General features: G+C 43.1%; 1 protein-coding gene across 3 annotated transcripts; it reads right to left on the bottom strand.

Annotated features, from left to right (window-relative positions):
• Nucleotides 1–1,099: 1,099 nt before the first annotated feature.
• On the bottom strand, nt 1,100–20,230 carry WDCP (WD repeat and coiled coil containing). Of its 3 annotated transcripts, none has more exons than XM_032353173.1 (4): nt 20,144–20,230; nt 6,134–7,979; nt 2,971–3,088; nt 1,100–1,553 (listed from the first exon to the last, which is right to left on the bottom strand). In XM_032353173.1, the coding sequence occupies exons 2-4, from the start codon at nt 7,958–7,960 to the stop codon at nt 1,426–1,428; spliced, it is 2,073 nt and encodes a 690-aa protein (XP_032209064.1). In that variant the 5' UTR covers nt 7,961–7,979; nt 20,144–20,230; the 3' UTR covers nt 1,100–1,425. The 3 variants fall into 3 exon arrangements, with proteins under 3 accessions (XP_032209064.1, XP_032209063.1, XP_032209065.1); XM_032353172.1 differs by lacking the exon at nt 20,144–20,230 and adding an exon at nt 19,960–20,125; XM_032353174.1 differs by lacking the exon at nt 20,144–20,230 and adding an exon at nt 14,910–14,945.
• Between the last annotated feature and the right edge of the window lie 186 nt (nt 20,231–20,416).

Raw genomic sequence — 20,416 nt, 5'->3', positions numbered from 1 at the left:
CGTCTGTCCCTGGAATTTATGATTCTGTTTGAGAAGTGGTGTGTCTGTGTGAAGTTGCAATCAGGACTCTCTCCATTTACTAAGTTGGCACTTGAGTCCGTAATTATAAGCTAGTACTTTTTACCTACCCCAGATTCACGGAAATTTCCAGTTTTCTGACTGTCTCTCACAGACTCTTTGCTGGTCTCTAAGACTTGAATGGTGGGTAAAGAAAAACATCAAAATTGAAGTGACAGTTGAAGTAAGGGAACTGACTACTGGGAGAAAAATAGGACATTTTTATGATCCCCAAACTGGAATTAAAAAAAAAAAAAAAAGGCACTTCAGGGAGAACATCGGGTGTGGTAATAGCACGAAATCATGCCTTAGACCTCACGGGTGCTTGCCATCGCACTACTAACATAAGCACACACTCGAGTGGGGTCCAGAGGGGTCAAAGCACTTGAAATTTCATTTGAAATTTGCCCAGGGCTAGCTTTTAGGAGTAGCTGGACCTTAGTTCGCCAGAAGTTTTTTTTTTTTTTTTTTTTTTAAGATTTTATTATTTATTTGACAAAGAGATCACAAGGAGGCAGAGAGGCAGGCAGAGAGAGAGGGAGAAGCAGGCTTCCCGCTGAGCAGAGAGCCTGATGTGGGCCTCGATTCCAGGATCCTGGGATCAGGACCTGAGCCGACGGCAAAGGCTTAACCCACTGAGCCACCGAGGTGCCCCTCCCAGAACCTTTTAAGGAGGCAAGATAGGCTTAAACTCTGGAAGGTCCAGCCAACATCAGAAGTACTTCCTGTTCTAGGTAGCTCTGGGGACAGAGGTCAATCGATTTTTTTTGTCTTCTTTTGAGCTCTGCTGATTGCGGCTGGTTTGGGTTAAGAAGGATATGCCAGAGCCTATGTTCTCCAGGACCTCTTGCTCTCATCTCTAAGCCAAGAAAATGATCTAAAACAACGTTAAAATACCTTTTAAGTGCTTCTAAGACAGCTTTAACGGTTTTGGGCAAGGGACAGAAAGCCTCAAAGAAACCGAAAAACACAATCCATATGGCACCAGAATACTGTTTTGTTCTGGGAATCCTGACCTTAGACAAAACCACACAGTCTTGAATACGTAAACAACCACTTTTTGAGCCATCTAACAAAGACTGAGCTCTGCTAGACAGCAGGGAGCTGCAGCCCGGGGGTCGGCGTACAGGAGACAAGGAGGAAAAGCAGCCGAGGCAACCACGGCAGGGGCTTCACCTCTGAGCGACAGTGCGAATCCCAGCTGAGGAGAGTCCACGGTGGACAACAGCTCTCCTCTGAATGGCCTCATGTGCAGCAAATACTGCACAAAGAAGCATCAGGCCGTACTGCCTAAATGGGTGGGTTAGCCAGCGGAGTCCTCATTCTGGACAGTCAGACTCTCTCAAGACTTCGAGAGAAGGAGCAGGATTAAGGCTCTAAGAGAGGGTCCGTGAAGACCTTTGCGCTGCCGTCTCTGATGGTTACTTCCTGAGTGGCCGTGAAAGTTAACGGGATAAAGCCTTCGCTGTCTGCACAGAGAAGGATCCAGTGTGAGTCTGCAGAGTGAAATAAACACACAGGCAATTTAGGATATCTCGTCTTATTCTATGAAGAAAAAGAAGACAAATACTTTTTTTTGAGGGTAAGAAGAGAGTAGTTGATACTATTGAACTGATCGTTATAAGACCATGACCGTGCAGATAAGTGGGGAGACGGAAGGACTGAGTACTGCTGAGGGTGACGTCATACGGCAGGAGCGGGCACTGATGGTACTGATGGCATAGGCATGGCTGGGGACACCCATCTTTACCCAGATGAGGCACTTAACACTCAGGGCTACGCACAGGATTGTGTATGTGACACACACGTGTTAGGGGTTGTGCATGGAGTGTCCCTATCTACACGTTTTTAAGCAGTTTCTCCAGGAACTATGTGAAAGTGGGAACGGCTACTCTCTGGAGGAACCTTTATTCTTCAGAGCCACACCAATCTCTAGACACCTAAGCACACAGAGGGGCTAGACTAGAATGGTCCGGATAATCCTGAATGGTTTGTTCTGGGGTAACCCAAGGCCAGTGGCCTTACCACACGCCTGGACCCATTCTAATTTTTTCAAATCTACTGTGCCTCACCTTTGACCTTGTAACTTCACTTCTGAAAATCTGTACTTTCTAAGGGCCACATGTAAAATATGCAGAGAGGTTTTTATTAGGGCTACATAGGATGCTGAACGCTGGAAACCACTGAAAGGTACGAGAAATACGGCAAAGTAAAATACAGTACACTCAGAACAGAATATTAACCCCACCCAGGACAAATGACAATTATGACATCATATCACAAATCCATGTGTCAAAACAGAAAATGCTGGTGCTACAATGTTAAAAGAGGGGAAAAAAGAAATGGATTTCATCTTCAACATGGTGTCTATCGCGAGAAGAATGAGGCATAAAAAACCCAGCGTGCTGGGCACCTGATAGAGTGAACATGGCTCAGTTTCCTGGCATTTAGGGATGCCCTTAATCCCATGTGTGCTGCATATTAAAACGACAATTCCTTTAAGAAAAATTCTGTAATGCTGCTAGGATCTCTGTGTTTAGTGCAACAGGTACCTATGTCATTCCTTTTTATGTCATTCCTCTGCAGCTGTTATATATTGCTTGGTAACTCCTTTAGTTTTTTCCTGCGTACTTTCAGGGCTTCCACTTAGGCTGTAAGTTCCTTAAGGGCAGAACCCATATTTTCCATGTGTTTTGGCACCTTATGATAGACTTGGGTATACAGCAGACAATGCACGATTCTCGTGAACTGTCTCGTGAATCACCAAGGGGTTCGTACACTTCATCTTCATTATCAGTGAAACTTAACAAAACAGATGGTAGAGCCAATATCTGAAGGGTTGTGAGGTAGAGCCAATATCTGAATTCTGAGCACCTGAGTACTCAGCCAATATCTGAATATCTGAGTACCTACCATGGAGCATTTCGACGAGAGAGAGGCCGAAAGTCTGCTGAACTGTCTTCAGACTTAATTTGCCATTGCAGAGGAGCATGGCTCTTTTTTCAACCGCAGGACCTACACAGTAAGACTTCTTCACATATAAAAACAAAAGTTGTTAAACTGATTGCAAAAGCAATAGAGTTAACATTTCTTAAGAACAGAATGTGTAAGTATTTTTTTACTATCTTTATAACTAGACCAATTGTGGGACGCCTGGGTGGCTCAGTCAATTAAGCATCTGCCTTTGGCTCTGGTCATGATCCCAGGGTCCTGGATGCAGCCCTGCACTGGGCTCCCTGCTCAGTGGGGAGCCTGCTTCTCCCTCTCCCTCTGCTCCTGTCCCCACTAGTGCGCATGCACTTGCTCTCTTTCCTTCCCTCTAATAAATAAATAAAATCTTTAAAAAGAATAAAAGTAACTAGACCAGTTGTAAATAAGGAGATTTTGGGTACACTATTTTTTTTTTAAGATTTTATTTATTTATTTGACAGACAGAGATCACAAGTAGGCAGGCAGGCAGAGAGAGAGGGAGAAGCAGGCTCTCCACTAAGCAGAGAGCCTGATGCGGGGCTTGATCCCAGGACCTTGGGATCATGACCTGAGCCGAAGGCAGAGGCTTTAACCTACTGAGCCACCCAGGCTCCCCTTGGCTACATTATTTAACACAACAAAAGGATTAGATCTCAAAATACTTATGGGTTAAATACCATGACATTCTTACCTAAAATATTTTAGGAAATTAAAAAATAAAAAGCAATTATGGCAAAACATGTTAACAACTGTTAAATCCATATGGCAGATATTAAAAGGATTTCATTATGTAGTCTTTATTTATGTTTACAATTTTTCATAATAAAGAGTATATGTTTGAAAATTTTCACAATAAAAAAATTTAATTCAGTTTTAAACTATTCTCTGCTTCTTTTAAAAACCTGCATCCTTGAGTTGGTCAAACAGTAGTACTTTTTTTTTTAAGATTTTATTTTTTTTATTTGAGAGGGAGGGAGAGAGAGAGAGAGAGAAAGCAAGCAAGAGCACAAGAGCAGGGGGAGGGAAAAGTAGACTCCCTGATGAGTAGGGAACCTCATATGGGGTTTGATCCCAGGATGCTAGGACAGTAAGGCAGCTACTTAACCGACTAAGCCATCCAAGCGCCCCCAAACAATAGTAATTTTAAGAAAAAACTAATTAGGGTCTCCCGGGTGGCTCAGTCATTAAGCCGGCTGCTTTCAGCTCAGGTCATGATCCCCGTGTCCTGGGACTGAGCCCCACATTGGGCTCCTGGCTCAGCGGGAAGCCTGCTTCTCCCTCTCCCACTCGCCCTGCTTATGTTCTCTCTCTTGCTGTGTCTCTATCAAATAAATAAAATCTTAAAAAAAAAAAGAAAAAACTAATTAAAATATCTCTTCTTGACCATATTAAACAATAATTTGTATATTATTTATCAATGATTTTGATACCAACTTTCTACAAATATCTTTTAAGATGAAGATACAGAAGTCCACAGTAATCAAATTAGTATGATATCAGTAATGTTCTAGATAAAGAGATCAGCATTCTAGTAGTATGGAGAATCCAGAAATAGATCCCAGTATATTAAGCTTATAGATAACAAATGGGGTAAATCAAGTTCAGTGGGATTAAATACACATTTTTTTTTCTTAATTTTTTAAGTAAGCTCTATGCCCAGTGTGGGCTTTGAACTCAAGACCCTGAGTGGACCATGCACCAAAATTTAATGAAAGATTAAAAACTTAAGTGTAAAAACTGATGTAATGGGGCGTCTGGGTGGCTCAGTGGGTTAAAGCCTCTGCCTTCGGCTCAGGTCATGATACCAGAGTTCTGGGATCGAGCCCCACAGCAGGCTCTCTGCTCAGCAGGGAGCCTGCTTCCTCCTCTCTCTCTCTCTCTCTGCCTGCCTCTCTGCCTACTTGTGACCTCTGTCTGCCAAATAAATAAATAAAATCTTTAAAAAAAAAAACTGATGTAATAAAATAATGCAAGAGAATCTAGACTATTACGTGTATATGAATTTTTATAATCTACAAAAACCTCTTATGAACTGGTAACTGAATAGGAAAAAAATGAGCAATGGGCAATTCATCGTCAGTTGGCCAAAAACCACAAAGACATACTCAAATTCACTAAAAGTAAAGGAAATACAAACGAATAAAAGTGAAGAGCACTTCACACTTACCAGACTGGTGGGGCTGTGAGGAAAAGGACAGTCTCATAGGTTGAAAAGGGGCATGTGATGATGCAGTAAGTAAAAAATCTTTGAGAGGCAATCTGGCAACTCTCGGAAAAGTAGAAACATACATATATACTCTTCAAATTAGCACTTCCAGTTCTGGGAACCAACCCAACAGAAATAAAAGTAGGAGTGCAAATAGCTACACATAAGGGTACTACTACAGCATGACTGGGAGTGACTGATGACACGGAAATGAAGAGCTAAAGGCAGTTTGAATGTCCACCAAGGGCCCAGCTACAGAAACAGCGTATTCTCAGCACAGAGAGTGCACTGTGACCCCAATTTGTAAAACAATGACACACCCCCACCCCACCCACCCCCGCATCTAGAGACCTATGTATACAAAGAAGTGTGTAAGATTATAGGAGCAGGAACTAAAATAACGGAGGGAGCCACCTTAAGTTGTGAGTTAAAGTGAGTTATAGCGGGGGTGAGGTGGGGGGCCGGGCCAAGTTCAATGGGAAGAGAAAATGTTCATGATAAAAACAGATAAGATATGATTCCATTCACATAATATGATATGAATGCACATGCGTTAAATCTTTCTAAATCAACCTAACCTTTCTGCAATGCACAAGGAAAAGTTCCCCACAGTGAAACAGCACAATAAGGAGAATTCTTTTTTTTCCTTCCTAAATGTAAATGGCCAGGATGAGTACAATTGTTCCTATTTTACACCATGCGGGTGATACAATCCCAGTGTATGCCGGCATGCGTGCCCATCTGGCTGGCAGCCAACCGCCCTGGAGAGGCAGAACGACTTGCCTGTAATGTAACTCGCCCAGGTCAGGGAAGTTGGGCTACAACACCATCTTGTTCAACAATGAGTTTTTCTTGCCGGTACCCGCTGGGTATAGGGGCACCCCTCAATGGGGAAGTTACCTGATAAGTCACGTGCACATAGGGCAGATCCTGCGAGAGAGGATACGCAGCAGAGGACCTCTCCTTTTGTAGAAGGTCTGTGAGTTCGGAGAGACGTCGCTGCACTTCCGTCAGGGTCCTAGATAAAATTTCTATTTCCTTAGACAGCTGGGAAATTTCCTTTTCCCTTTGTATGTTCTTGCTTGGAGGCCAGTCAGGAGGTGTGGGAGTTAGGGCGGGCTGGGGTGTGGGGCCGGATCTGGGCCGTGGCCATGAGCGGTTAACAGGCTGGGCAGCTACAGTGTCAAGGGCAAAGGAGCCGTCCCAGAGCCTGGCCGGAGGACTTCTGATTTCTTCAATAAGGGGTCTTCCGGGCCGCCCGCTTTGCCCACTGCCATTAGCTGTTAAGAGCCCTCTGTTTGGGGGACAAAAATCTGGGGAAAGACTCTCAATTCGCTTTTTTCCGTCTGTTTTATTTAACAGAGTACTGAGAGTTGAGCCTCCCTTCTGGTTTTCACCCACTGTTACTGGAAATTCTTCCAACGTTACTTCCCTAACGATCAAATGAAGGATATACTGATCAGTCTTTGAAGAAGGAAGAAATGCCGCATCAGTGGGCTTTTGTCTTCCTACCAAAATTAATAGTAACTTATCTGTCAAGAAACATATACCTTTTGGCTTTTCACTTCTCTCTAATTGAATCTGCCGCGTGTTTGGCACACGCGAGGGAATGACAGAATAGATAAAAATGACATTGTAAGTATTGGAAGCCACCGCGACCACCTGGGCTTTAGGATTAAATGCTATTAGATCAGGAGCCAGAATGCCGGGAATGGTGACTTTTCTGGTCTGCGTGACCTCTTTCTCAAAGGTCACAAGGACCAAATGTGAGGCATCCAGGCCAGCTCCTGTCAAGCAGTCCTTTTTTCTTAGACAAATAAGAGAACTACCCTCCAGCTTGGAGGTATTGAAATGTATATGAGTTAGATCTAGAGGATCTGAAAAGGAAGGAGAAACAGGAGAACCCGAGGTTTCAAAATTCGTCTCGGAATCAACGGCCCCCTGATCCCCGGTGGGTGCCCCTTCAGGAACCGGTGAAGCACACAGACGAGTGTCTTCCCCACCAGGCGTGATGTCCGTGGTTTCAGACGCATTTAAGCCACAAATCTTATCTAGTGGAAGCTCAGTGGCTACAGCGACCTGTGAGCCGGCGGTGGCCCTGATGCAGCGCACATAGCTGTCCACATCAAACACCGGGTAGAAGGAGCACCTGCACAGAGTCTGCTGAGCGCTGTCCCAAATGTAGGAAAACAGGCTGCTGCCAACTGCCACCACCAGCCTCCGGCCATCCCGGGTCCAACAGCCACAGTGAATGAGGCCCCTGGTGTTGATGTCCGCTTTCACCGGGGGAATGTCACCGTGGACACTTGGGAAGACGGACACAGCCTGTGCCGTCAACACAGCCAGGACAGCACTCTTTGGATGCCACACACAGCCCTGGGGAAGGACGGGGTGTGATTCTCTAATCTCACAGGTCCGCGACATCAGCCACTGGCTTTTCTCCATAGTGCTGGGACACAGCTGCCCCACAGTGACATAATTCTTGTGCCAGACCACGAGCAGAGCGGGCACATCAGCCACGCCAGGGGGTGCCCAGGACACTCCATATACGTGTTCAAACTGTGCAATGACCTTGGAGTCCCCGAACCTGGCCTCTCCGCCGTGAAGCTGTAAATCAGTCAGGATGACCTGATGCCCGTCAGTCCAGACAAGGCCGTGGACGGGGTGGATCGCCTGATACAAGGCATTCAGCCCCGTCCTGAGAAGTCTTCCTTTTCCCAACTCCATCCTTTTGGATACAGGTTGCCTGAAATCAGCAAGAAGGAAAGACTTACCAGGAGAATATAATCAGACAAATGCAAAATATAGGACATTTTACAAGACAATTGGCTTAGGCCTTTCACAAGTCAATATTTCAAGGGGGTAAAAGGATGAAGGAATGTCACAGATTAAAAGACATTACTGAGGGGCGCCTGGGTAACTCAGTGGGTTGAGCCGCTGCCTTCAGCTCGGGTCGTGATCTCAGAGTCCTGGGATCAAGTCCCACATCAGACTCTTGGCTCAGTGGGGAGCCTGCTTCCCTCTCCCTCTCTCTCTGCCTGCCTCTCTAACTATTTGTGACCTCTGTCAAATAAATAAATAAAACATTAAAAAAATAAATAAAAGACACTACTGAGCCATAATAAGCAAATGCAATACATAAACTTTGATTGGCTTTTGCATTGAGGAAATAAACATTTTTTTAAAAGACTTTATTTATTTACTTGTCAGAGAGAGAGAGAGAGAGAGAACGAGCACAAGCAGGGTTGCTGCTGAGCAAGGAGCCCAATGTGGGTCTCCCTCCCAGGACCCTGGGATCCTGACCTGAGCCAAAGGCAGACGCTTAACTGCCTGAGCCACCCACATGCCCCAAGGAAATAAAATTTTCTTTTTTTTTTTTTTAAAGATTTTTTTTATTATTTATTTGACAGACAGAGATCACAAGTAGGCAGAGAGGCAGGCAGGGAGAGAGGGGGAAGCAGGCTCCCCGCTGAGCAGAGAGCCCGATCCCAGGACCCTGGGATCATGACCTGAGCCAAAAGCAGAGGCTTTAACCCACTGAGCCATCCAGGTGCCCCGGAAATAAAATTTTCTATTAAAATAAAGTATTTTTAGAATTGGAGAAATCTGAATGTGCAATGGATAATAGAAGATATTGTGGAGTTATTCATTTTCTTAAGTGTGAACATGGTCTTGTGGGTTTGTAGGAGAATGTCCTCACCATTGAAATATGATGCTGAAGTATTTGGGGTAAAGTGCCATGATGCCTACAGTTTGCTTTGAAATGGTTTAGTGAAAAACAAAAACATGAAACCCCATACATTTTTTTTTTTTTAAGATTTTATTTATTTATTTGACAGAAATCACAAGTAGACGGAGAGGCAGGCAGAGAGAGAGAGGAGGAAGCAGGCTCCCTGCCAGAGCAGAAAGCCCGATGCGGGACTTGATCCCAGGACCCTGAGATTATGACCTGAGCCGAAGGCAGCGGCCCAACCCACTGAGCCACCCAGGCGCCCTGAAACCCCATACATTTTATAGAGAAATGCAGAGAGAGCAAATGGATGTACCAAAATGTTAATAATTCTTGAATTTAGGATTGAGGGTATTTTGGTATGGTACTTTCAACTTAAAAAGTTTCATATTTAAAAACTGAGAGGCACCTGGGTGGCTCAGTGGGTTAAGCCTCTGCCTTCGGCTCAGGTCATGATCCCAGGGTCCTCATTGGGATTGAGCTCCTCATTGGGCTCTCTGCTCAGCAGGGTGCCTGCTTCCTCCTCTCTCTCTGTCTGCCTCTCTGCCTACTTGTGATCTCTGTCTGTCAAACAAATAAACAAAATATGTTTTTAAAAAATTGAGGGGTGCCTGGGTAGCTCGGTCAGTTAAGTGTCCAAATCTTGATTTCGGCTCAGGTCATGATCTGGGGGTTGAGAGATGGAGCCCTACATTGTCATTGTTGTCGTATTGGTTTTGCTCTGAGCTCAGCAGGGAGCCTGCGCAGCTTCCCCCACTGAGTGCGGTGCTGGATGCAGGGGTTGATCCTAGGACCTGACCATGACCTGAGCTGAAGGCAGATGCCTAACTGACTCAACCAACCAGGTTCCCAGTTTGTTTTTCTTTTCTTTTTTATTTATTTATTTATTTTTAAAAAAAGATTTATTTATTTTATTTATTTTTTTTTTTTGACAGAGAGAGAGAGAACACAAGCAGGGGGAATGGGAGAGGGAGAATAGGCTTCCCACAAAGCAGGGAGCCTGGTACGGGGCTCCATCCCAGGACCCTGGGATCATGACCTGAGTGGAAGGCAGATGCTTAACCACTGAGCCACCCAGGCACTCTGTTTTTCCTTTATACAAAAAGTGGGGTGTAAGTCAAAGTTCCCGGGTACTAACAACAGAAGCCACTCTGGCTAATTAAAGCAAAACAAAACAAAAACAAAAACAAAAAAAGAAGTCTCCAGAACTAGGCTCTGCAAACAAGCAAGAGCCACGTGGGGCCAGGCAGAACAAGTCATGGCCATCACTCTGTCTCCCACACATTAGCAGCTGAGAATCTAACTTCACTGCCCCTTCTTTGATGGCAATTGTTTAAGATCCCGAGTGGGGACCTAGGGGGGAACCTCCCACTGGCTAGGCCTAGCTTCCATGCCCTGTTCTAGCTGCCAGGATGGGGAGAGGGTTTCCCCACAAAGGCTTCTGTAACAGGGAGCTGGGGCTCTGCCTCCCACCAAGACTCACACAACTGGCAGTTACTTCCAAATCAGGGAAGGGGTTTTCAAAAAATGACAATTACTGCAAGGATCATATGTTACATATTATTCACTAATTTATTTTAAGTCACGGGTACCTTTCCAAGTCAGTAAAAATAGGGCTGCTCCCTCAATCTTTTAAGTAGCTGCATTATGGCATGCCATAATGTCCTCAATGATTTCCCCTGGAGGTGGGAATTCAGCTTGTTTTCAATTTTTTTTTAGATGTGGATAGAGTCCAGAAGTTTGGTACTCAGGTCTTCCCACTCCCTTCCTTCCAATGTCACCTACCCTTGTACTTTTTTGATGATCACCTGTTTATTACGGTCAGCCCCACATCCCTTCTCCTGGCCTCCCTGCGGAGCTGCGGTGCTATTCGGATATCTGCTAGCCTTCACATTAAGGCTGATATTAGTCCTGCCCACACTCATTTCAAACCGTGTGCATAAAAGAAAAAAAATGGTGGGTTTTTTTTGTTTGTTTTGTTTCTCAGTAGTGGCTCCTTAATGGGTATCACCATTCTCATATTCACTCAGGCTAAAAACTCAGGACTCCATCTGACTGCTCTCCTGTATTCTTCGTTAGTTGTCAAGTCCTATTAATTCTCAGAACTGTTTCTGAATCCAGTCCTTGTCACTCCTGCCAGCACTATCCTGAATCAATCACTGTCACCTCAACCCAGATGACTGCAGTGCTCTCCTCCTACTTGGTTTCCCCACCTCTGTCTGTCTTCAGTCCATCCTCTGCAAAACCAATCTTAAAGTGTCCTTTTAAGTATATCGTTTATCAGCTTTAAAGTTGGCGGACGTTAAAAAAATTGGCAGACGTTACCTACTGCTTATAGCTGCGCTGTTCAATACAGTAGTTACTAACCACGTGTGCTTTATAAATTGAATGAAAATGTTATTTCACTGTATTTTTTAAAAAAGATTTTATTTATTTATTTGACAGAGAGAGAGAGGGAACACAAGCAGGGGGAGTGGGAGAGGGAGAAGCAGCCTCCTTGCAGAGCAGGGAGCCAATGTGGGGCTCGATGTCAAGACCCCAGGATCATGACCCGAGCCAAAGGCAGATGCTTAATGACTGAGCCACCCAGGTACCCCTATTTAATTAAAATTTTAAGAAATCCACTTGCTCAGTCACACTAGCCCTTTCTCAAGTGGTCAACAGTTACATGTGGCCAGTGGCTCTCCTATTGGGCAGGGCGGAACAGAACATTTCCATCAGTGAGGAAAGTTCTGCTGGACAGCACCAGCCTATAGGAGACAGTCTGAATTCCTTAGATGGACATTCAACCCCTGCGCAGTGTGGACCTACCTATCCCTCCAGTCTTACTTCTGTTTATTCATTTTCGCAGTTACAATGCCTGGTGCATTCCAAACACATAATAAATGACAGGTGAAGTGAAGGCCCTGCTTAAATACCATCTCCTCCAAGAGGTGTTCCTTAGTCATCCTGCTAAAGCTGATACTTCCTCCTCCTAACGCCTACAGCCCTTACAGTCTAAAGCACTCGGGTGACATCTTCAGTTTATTACCTGCAATTACCAGTTCTTCTTTCCTGTACTGCCTCGCATTTCACAGTCCTTACCTGTGGGTTCCTAGCACATGTCATTAAGTACTGAAGTACTTTCAGATGGATTGATTGCTCTGTTTCCATTATATCCTAAAAGGAGTTTCCAATTGGGTCATGGTATTTCCAGGGGTTGTGTTCTGATAGCATTTTTATTTCTTGTTTTAGGCTCTTATGATACGGTCAGTAAACCTCTGGAACTGTATTTGGATGCTCTCTCTAAGTCTGTTAAATAATCCAGCCTCTTCAATAACACAATGGGGGATATATATATATATATATATTATTTTTATTTTTTGGGGGGGATATATATTAAGAGATATTTCGCTTCCCTACTGGGTCGTACAGTCCTAATGAAGCCATACACTAGCATTTCTCATTTTTTGTATGATTAAAAGAAGAAAAAAAGTTAAGCAACCATTCATATTAGCACAAGTCCCCAGGTCTTAAAGATTGTCACTTAAATCATGAGGACAAACTCATGATTACTATCACTTAAATCATGAGGACAATCGATGTTAATAAATCATATATTGACATGATATAATTTTAACATTCTATAAAACTAATTAATGTAGGGGGCGCCTGGGTGGCTCAGTGGGTTAAGCCGCTGCCTTTGGCTCGGGTCATGATCTCAGGGTCCTGGGATCGAGTCCAGCCTCGGGCTCTCTGCTCTCAGCGGGGAGCCTGCTTCCTCCTCTCTCTCTCTCTGCCTGCCTCTTTGCCTACTTGTGTTCTCTCTCTGTCAAATAAATAAATAAAAAATCTTTAAAAAAAAACTAATTAATGTAGGAATTTGCCACAGTCAAATGTTTCCTTCCTAGGGTAGTTCCAGGAGGAAGAAACATCTTTATTTTGGGTGATTATTATAATGTAGAGTCTCTATCAGTGCCATAGTATGAAAATCTTTCCTTGAATCATCTTATGTATAGAACCTGGTTTATTGTTGCTTTAGTGAACTTTCAAGTTCAAATGCACCAAAAGTTGGCTTTGCCTTAATATTCAGCCCAAATCTACTATTTGGCTTGGATTTCAGCCTTTGGAAAACTGAACAGCCTAATGCTAGCACCGCCGAATGGTGTGTCCACACCTATCTAAGATAGTAAGGTCAGATGGGAATAAGGCAGTGATAAGAACATGCTGGATATTCTAACTTATCTAAATGATAAATATTCATTTTCAAATATAGACAAACATGATAAGCATTCTTTATTTAAAAGCCAAAAACTGGGCACCTGGGTGGCTCAGTTGGTTGGACGACTGCCTTCAGCTCAGGTCATGATCCTGGAGTCCTGGGATCGAGTCCCACATCCAGCTCCCAGCTCCATGGGGAGTCTGCTTCTCCCTCTGACCTCCTCGCTCATGTTCTCTCTCACTGTCTCTCTCTCAAATAAATAAATAAAATCTTAAAAGCCAAAAACTGCCTCAGGTACATTCTATTTCACGGTTCTATCAGTGAATTGAGGAATACATATATCTTATCACTATGTATAATACATATATATACATGCTGCAGTAATAAAATGTTGCAATAATAAATGACTATGCAGATTAATATCAGGACAAAAACAAGAACTTTCACATAGCTGACTTACTGAGAAATAGAATAGCAGAATATAAATATTAAAAAAGTACATTAGTTAGGTAACTTAAAGAAAAACATTATCTTCTTGATCAACACATTTATGAAATTTATTTTTTTTAGATTTATTCATTTAGTGAGAGAGAGTATGCACAAGTGTGGGGGGAGGGGCACAGGGAGAGGGAGAAAGAGAACCTCAAGCAGACTCCTTGCTGAGCACAGAGCCAAACACAGGGCTCTATCCTATGACCCATGAGATCAGGACCTGAGTTGAAATCAAGTCAGACACTTAACCAACTGAGTCTCCCAGGTGCCCCAATGTTTATGAAATTTAAATAAAAATAAATGCACAGTTATAGAAATTAATTCTAGTTCTAATCTTGGTAAAACTGTTCATCACATTAGTATTTATTAAACAAAAAATATTAAGGAACTGTGTTTAACTTTTATTTTTTTTAAGACTTTTTTTTTTTTTAAGATTTTATTTATTTATATGACAGGCAGAGATCACAAGTAGGCAGAGAGGCAGGGAGAGAGAGAGGGGGAAGCAGGCTCCCCGCTGAGCAGAGAGCCTGATGCAGGGCTCAATCCCAGGACCCTGGGATCATGACCTGAGCCGAAGGCAGAGGATTTAACCACTGAGCCACCCAGGCGCCCCTTTTTTTAGGACTTTTAAAAAAAATTATTCTTTGAAGAAAGAGACAGACAGAGAAGGAAGGAAGCAAGGAAGTGGGAGAGGGAGAAGCAGGCATCCTGCTGAGCAGGGAGCCTGATGTGGGTCTCTATCAAGGGACCCTGGGATCATGACCTGAGCTGAAGATAGATGCTTGACCCAGGACCCCCCTTTTTTAGACTTTTTGTAATCTCCACACCCAACAAGGGGCTTGAGCTCATTACCCCAAGATCAAGAGTCAAGCTTCACCTACTGAGCCAGCCAGATACCCCTACTTTTTAGTTTTTAAATTATATTTAGCCATGGGTCATTTAATTAAACATCCTAACTGGGAATTATTTATAAGCTGTGAGAATGAATTAAAGGCAGACAGTGAACTTGTCACCAGTTTTCATGAGGTGGAAAATCTCCAAAATTCCTGATAAATCATTTTCAGTCCAGACATAATAATGAAAAAGAGAATGATGGAAAAAAAGTGTTAAATAAAAATGAGGTACCCAAAATACCTTGCAGCTGAAAGGAAGTGGCTTTTTTAGCACTGAAAGTATCTATCTTGTTGACCACAAGTACAATCCAGGACACAATATTGCTGAGAAATTATTTTTCCTACAAAATAAGGTCAAACCTGGGGTGCCTGGGTGGCTCAGTGGGTTAAAGCCTCTTCTTTCGGCTCAGGTCATGATCCCAGCATCCTGGGATCGAGCCTCGCATCGGGCTCTCTGCTCAGCAGGGAGCCTGCTTTCCTTCCTCTCTCTCTCTCTCTGCCTGCCTCTCTGCCTACTTGTGATCTCTGCCTGTCAAAAAAAAAAAAAAAAAAAAGTCAAACCTTTGAAATGTAATGATGACTATATTGTTTTAATAATAGAAATAAAATTTCAGATTTTTCTTTTGTCTCACAGGTTCATTTTATGATTGCCTCTGTGGAATACTAGTTTTTACACTTGGCCATTTATGCACCCAAAATGTATTTTTTGGGCACCCCTAGTGCAAACTTCCCTTATCACAAGCAAGATACTAAAAATCAGTAATTTAGGCAAAATGATAGCAATGCCCATAGTAGCAGTTCTTGGTTCAAACTTTCAAGACACTGAAAGGAATCAAGTAAATAAAAAATTTGCACCCTGACTACTAATCCTGTGTCTAAGTTACCATAATCACAATTTTTGGGTGTAGCTGGCTATGATGCTGGGGTGAATTCGGGAGAGCCAATAAAATATGCAACATGCACTTAAAGCCTGAAATGAATCAACTCATCATGGAGTTGATCAACACAGTGGATGTCTGCCCCAAATTCTTTTTGTAAATAGATTATGTAACAATTATATATACTATCATACATGTGCATAAACATTAAAATCTTATAAAATTAAGTACCAAAATCCAATTCTAAAACACACTGTGTTATTTGACAGAGTGATTTTTTTTAAAAGATTTTATTTATTTATTTGTCAGAAAGAGAAAGAGCACATAAGCAGGCAGACACGGAGAGAGAAGCAGGCTCCCTGCTAAGCAAGGGTCTAATGCAGGACTAGATCCCAGGACCCTGGGATCAAGACCTGAGCCGAAGGCAGAGGCTTAACCCGAGCCACCCAGGCGTCCCAACAGAGTGATTATTTTTACTGCAATTCAGGATCCAAGACGTCTTAAAAGAATCTCCTTTTTAAGGTATTCAAACAGTTTTCTTTCATCTATATTCTTCCTTTAGAAGAAAAAACAAACAAACAAACATGGGTACTTGTATATATTTACATAAAGATGCAGACAAAAATTGGGAACGATACACAGCAGAACTGTTCAAGATAGATAACTAAAATGGAGTGCAGTGATGGGACTCTTATTTCTGTATGTTTTGAAAAAATTGTTTTATAATAAGTATGTATTCAAATAGTCTTTTCGTGATTGAAAGAAGGAAATAAAGATTTAAATGTGACCTCATTAAGCTCACTGGGGCACCTGGGTGGCTCAGTCGGTTAAGCAACTGCTTTCAGCTCAGGTCATATCCCAGGATCCTGGGATCCAGCCCAGAATCGGGCTCCCTGCACAGCAGGAATTCTGCTTCTCTTTCTCCCTCTGCTGCTTCTGCTGTTTCTGCTCTCTTGCTTGTGCTCTCTCTCTCAAATAAATAAATAAAATCTTAAAAAAAAATACTATTTTGAACCAAACACCTGAATTTTAAAATGGCCAAAGTCTATCAATAGGCAATTTATAAAATAGTATAGTTAATAAACAATCTTTAGAGTGATGTTCAATCTTACTAATTATCAAAGAATTGTCTGAACTTGCAGTGTCCACTTCTTTACCACTTTTTTTAAGTAATCTCTACACCCAGCCTGCGGTTTAAACTCAAGACCCTGAGATCAAGAATGGAGCACTCCACCGACTAAACCAGTCAAGCACCTCGTCACCACTCTCTTCTTAACCCACTCCGAAGTGACCCTAATACCATTTCCTTGAAATAGCGTTCACCAACCCACCAGAGGCATCTATGTCGCTGAACCCAATGGACGTTTTTCAACCCTGTTTTACTGAGCAGTATATGTCAAAGACAGAACTTGGGAAGTTGCCTTTGGACTCTAAATGCACAGAAATGCAGTCTCTACCCGGCACCTGAGTGGCACAGATGGTTCGGTGTCCAACTCGTTGTTTAGGCTTGGGTGGTGATCTCAGGGTCATGGGATCCAGCCCCACGTGGGGCTCTGCACTCAATGGGGAGTCTGCCTGTGACTCTCTCTCCCTCTCCCTCTGCCCTCCCACTCATGCTGTCTCTCTCAAATAAATAAATCTTGAAAAAAAAAATGTATTCTCTACCAAACTGCCTGGTGATTTGCTTTTAATTTATCTGCAACTTATTTCTCATACCTCTTTGCTAACCTTGCCCTTGCCTGTAGAGTTTACTGAGAAGGAACGGTCTATTATGCTGCCACATGATGTCAGATTAAGTGGGTCTGTGGTAGCTTGCTAAATGGAGGAGTAAGTCCCCTGTTGTTACTAATGAAGAAAACTGCCATCTCTAACCCACTGGTCTTATATAAGATAATATATGTTTTCCTCTAATATCTACTTATGCACTTTAAAAGACTTTTATTAATAAATAATGCATGATACATTTTCCTGGGCAGAAAAAATTCCTAACGGGCCAGTTATATCAAAGGCAATTTATGTGATATGTTTTAGGCCACTCAAGTCAGGCTAATGTCATTGAAGGTATGTATGACCAGGGGTAGTATAGGGTAAGTATTTATATATAAGGGAAGAACAAACATGATTATGTTACTGAGATTTTTAGAAAAATTAATTTTAGTATTTTCATCCTTAGTAACAAGAAGAAACTTGGCAAAAACCTAACACAAATTACAAAAATTCGTTCCAAACCTTTGTACTCCACTGCTAGTTCAGGTCCTGATCACCTCTCCCTTTTTAGCAGGGTAAGTCAAGGAGGTATCCTCTGGACGCTAGGCTCTTCCTTCCCCAGAGGCTGGATGCTTATGTGACTGGGCAGAACCGTCTTTTTTTTTTTTTTTTTTTTTTTAAGATTTATTTATCTGAGAGAGAGAAAGAGTGTGTGCATTCACGCTTCCATGCGAGAGTGAGGGGAAGTGTAGAGGGAGAGAATCTTCAAGTGGACTTGATCCCAGGATGAATGAGATCATGACCTGAGCTGAAACCAAGAGCTGGATGCTCAACCCACTGAGCCACCCAGATAGCCCAGGGCAGAATCACCTTTTTTTAAATAAAAAACCACAGCTATGGTCATTTTGTTCTTCTGTTCAAATACTTTGTCTCTACAGTCGACACATATTAAAAAAAGTTCTTACGGTGTTAGCAGGGTATTTCAGGCCTTCTATTTTCTGAGATCGATACAGCTTTCCTACCTTATCTCCCAGATCACAAAGAGCTGCTGAGGAATTAGGAGGCATTAGCACACATTCATGTGAACGAGCAGGACAGACCTCAGAAAGAAGCCTGGTAAGTTGAATAAGGGGCCACAAAATAGTCTGAATGTCATAATGAGAAAGGGAGCCAAGTTTGTAGCTACTTCAGTAGAGAAAGAGGGCCTGATTCAAGAGAGATTTCTAAGGCAGATGGAATACATCGTGATATCAGGTAAAGGATATAAGTGGTGAGGAAGAAAGGAGAATTAAGTACAACACACAAATTTTTTCTTGGGAAATTGTTGAACCAGAGAATTGTTAATCAGAATTGTTAATCAGGAATTGTTAAGCAGAGATACAGGGCAGAGTGTGCTTCAGAGGTAGGAACAGTGTGCAGTGTGTGATAAATTTTGTATTAGATCTGCTTCATCTAAGATGTCTATAGGGTAGCAATGCACCTTAGGCAGTCAGAGGTCAAGGATTTGGGAGTCACTGTCACAATATAGGCAGTTAAAGCCAAAGCAGTGGACAGCCTGGCAGTGAAAGATCACAGTGCAAGAAGACAGAGGTCGAAACAGGCTTCAGAAGCTTCCCAATTATCTTGCATTAAAAAAAAAAAAAGATTTTTATTTATTTATCTGATAGACAGAGATCACAAGCAGACGGAGCGGGGGGGGGGGGGGGGGGGGGGGGGGGGGGTGGAGCAGGCTCCCTGCTGAGCAGAGAGCCTGACAGCAGCGCTCTCTGTAACAGGACCCTGAGATCATGACCTGAGCGAAGGCAGAGGCTTAACCCACTGAGCCACCCAGGTGCCCCTTGCATTTTAAAAAATATTTAAATTCTGCCTGAGGCTAACTGTATACTTGTTGGCCTCTCAAACCTCAGACTATAAGATTTCAGGGAGTTTTAGGGAAAGAAAAGCTCTCTGTTATTAGTTCTCTAGAGAGATGCTCAGAACCAAAACCTGGTGCTCAGCCTGTGGCCATTTAATTCTGTTTTTTAATCTTTAAAGACAACTCACGGGAGTATCAAGGGGCTAAGGTGAACCCGACCACTTCCAGCTGGTTTAAACAGAGCTACACAACCCCCAGTTTGTTTTTCTGTTTGTTGTGTTTCCACTATAAAATAATTTCAAGTTCTTTACACTTTTTTAAATTAACACACAAGAAAGGTAAAAAGGTAAATTCACACACACACACACAAAACCCCACATTCATCCAAAGGAACAAAATTATAATTACATCCCTCTGGGCTTTTTTCTATGTAGTTTTGGTTAACTTTTTTCACTCATACTGTATACAATTTCATATCACGACTTTTCACTTATTACATATCGTTTTCCCATGCCATTTAAATTTTATAAATTATTTTTAGAAGCCACTTAATATTCACTAAGTCAAGTCGTATATTTCCTCACTGTTGCGACGCTTGGTTTTAAGGTTTAAAAGCCAACTTTAGGGGCGCCTGGGTGGCTCAGTGGGTTAAAGCCTCTGCCTTCGACTCAGATCATGATCCCAGGGTCCTGGGATCGAGCCCCGCATCCGGCTCTCTGCTCAGTGCAGAGCCTGCTTCCTCCTCTGTCTCTCTGCCTGCCTCTCTGCCTACTTGTGATCTCTGTCTGTCAGATAAATAAATAAAATCTTAAAAAAAAAAAAAAGCCAACTTTACCTTATGATAAATAAGGCTGTGATAAAGGTTTTTATGCATAAAGCATGTTCTTCATTTCGAATGGTTTCCTTAGGATACATCCCCAGAAGTGTCACTAATGAGTCACATGGAATATATTCAAACATTTAAACCCACCCCTCGCTTGTCCACAGCCGCCAGTCCTTCGCCCGCGTGCCTCCTACTCCCATTCTCCCCATCCTCTCAGCACGCCTGGGTCTCCTCCCCATTCCCCAACAGGTGCGGGTCTCCCCACCTCCCTCCCGGCCCACACACAGCCTCCCCACACCAGCTAAGCTGGGCAGCAGCGAAAACAAAATACCTTCAGTATTACTGCCCACAGAAAATAAGACTCCCGGCTGCCGCGGGATCCGGAGCCCAGAGCGAATACCGGAAGCATCAGCTCCCCGGCCTCTGATAGGTGACCGGTAGCGGGCCCGCCCCACAATGCCTTCTGCCTGTTGGCTTTTGCTTGTGTCACGTTAGGGGAGGGTCTTTCCCCTGACCAGTAAGCTGGGGATTTGCTGCACAGATCTCTGGGAGTAGTAGTTTCTGTACAATTTAATCTACAATAAACCAGCCACAGTTTGACTCT

This window comes from Mustela erminea, chromosome 7, assembly GCF_009829155.1.
Source record: "Mustela erminea isolate mMusErm1 chromosome 7, mMusErm1.Pri, whole genome shotgun sequence".
Classification (NCBI taxonomy): Eukaryota; Metazoa; Chordata; class Mammalia; order Carnivora; family Mustelidae; genus Mustela; species Mustela erminea.
The sequence above is the reverse complement of the archived record's forward strand: the minus strand, read 5'-3'. Positions and strand labels throughout refer to the sequence as shown.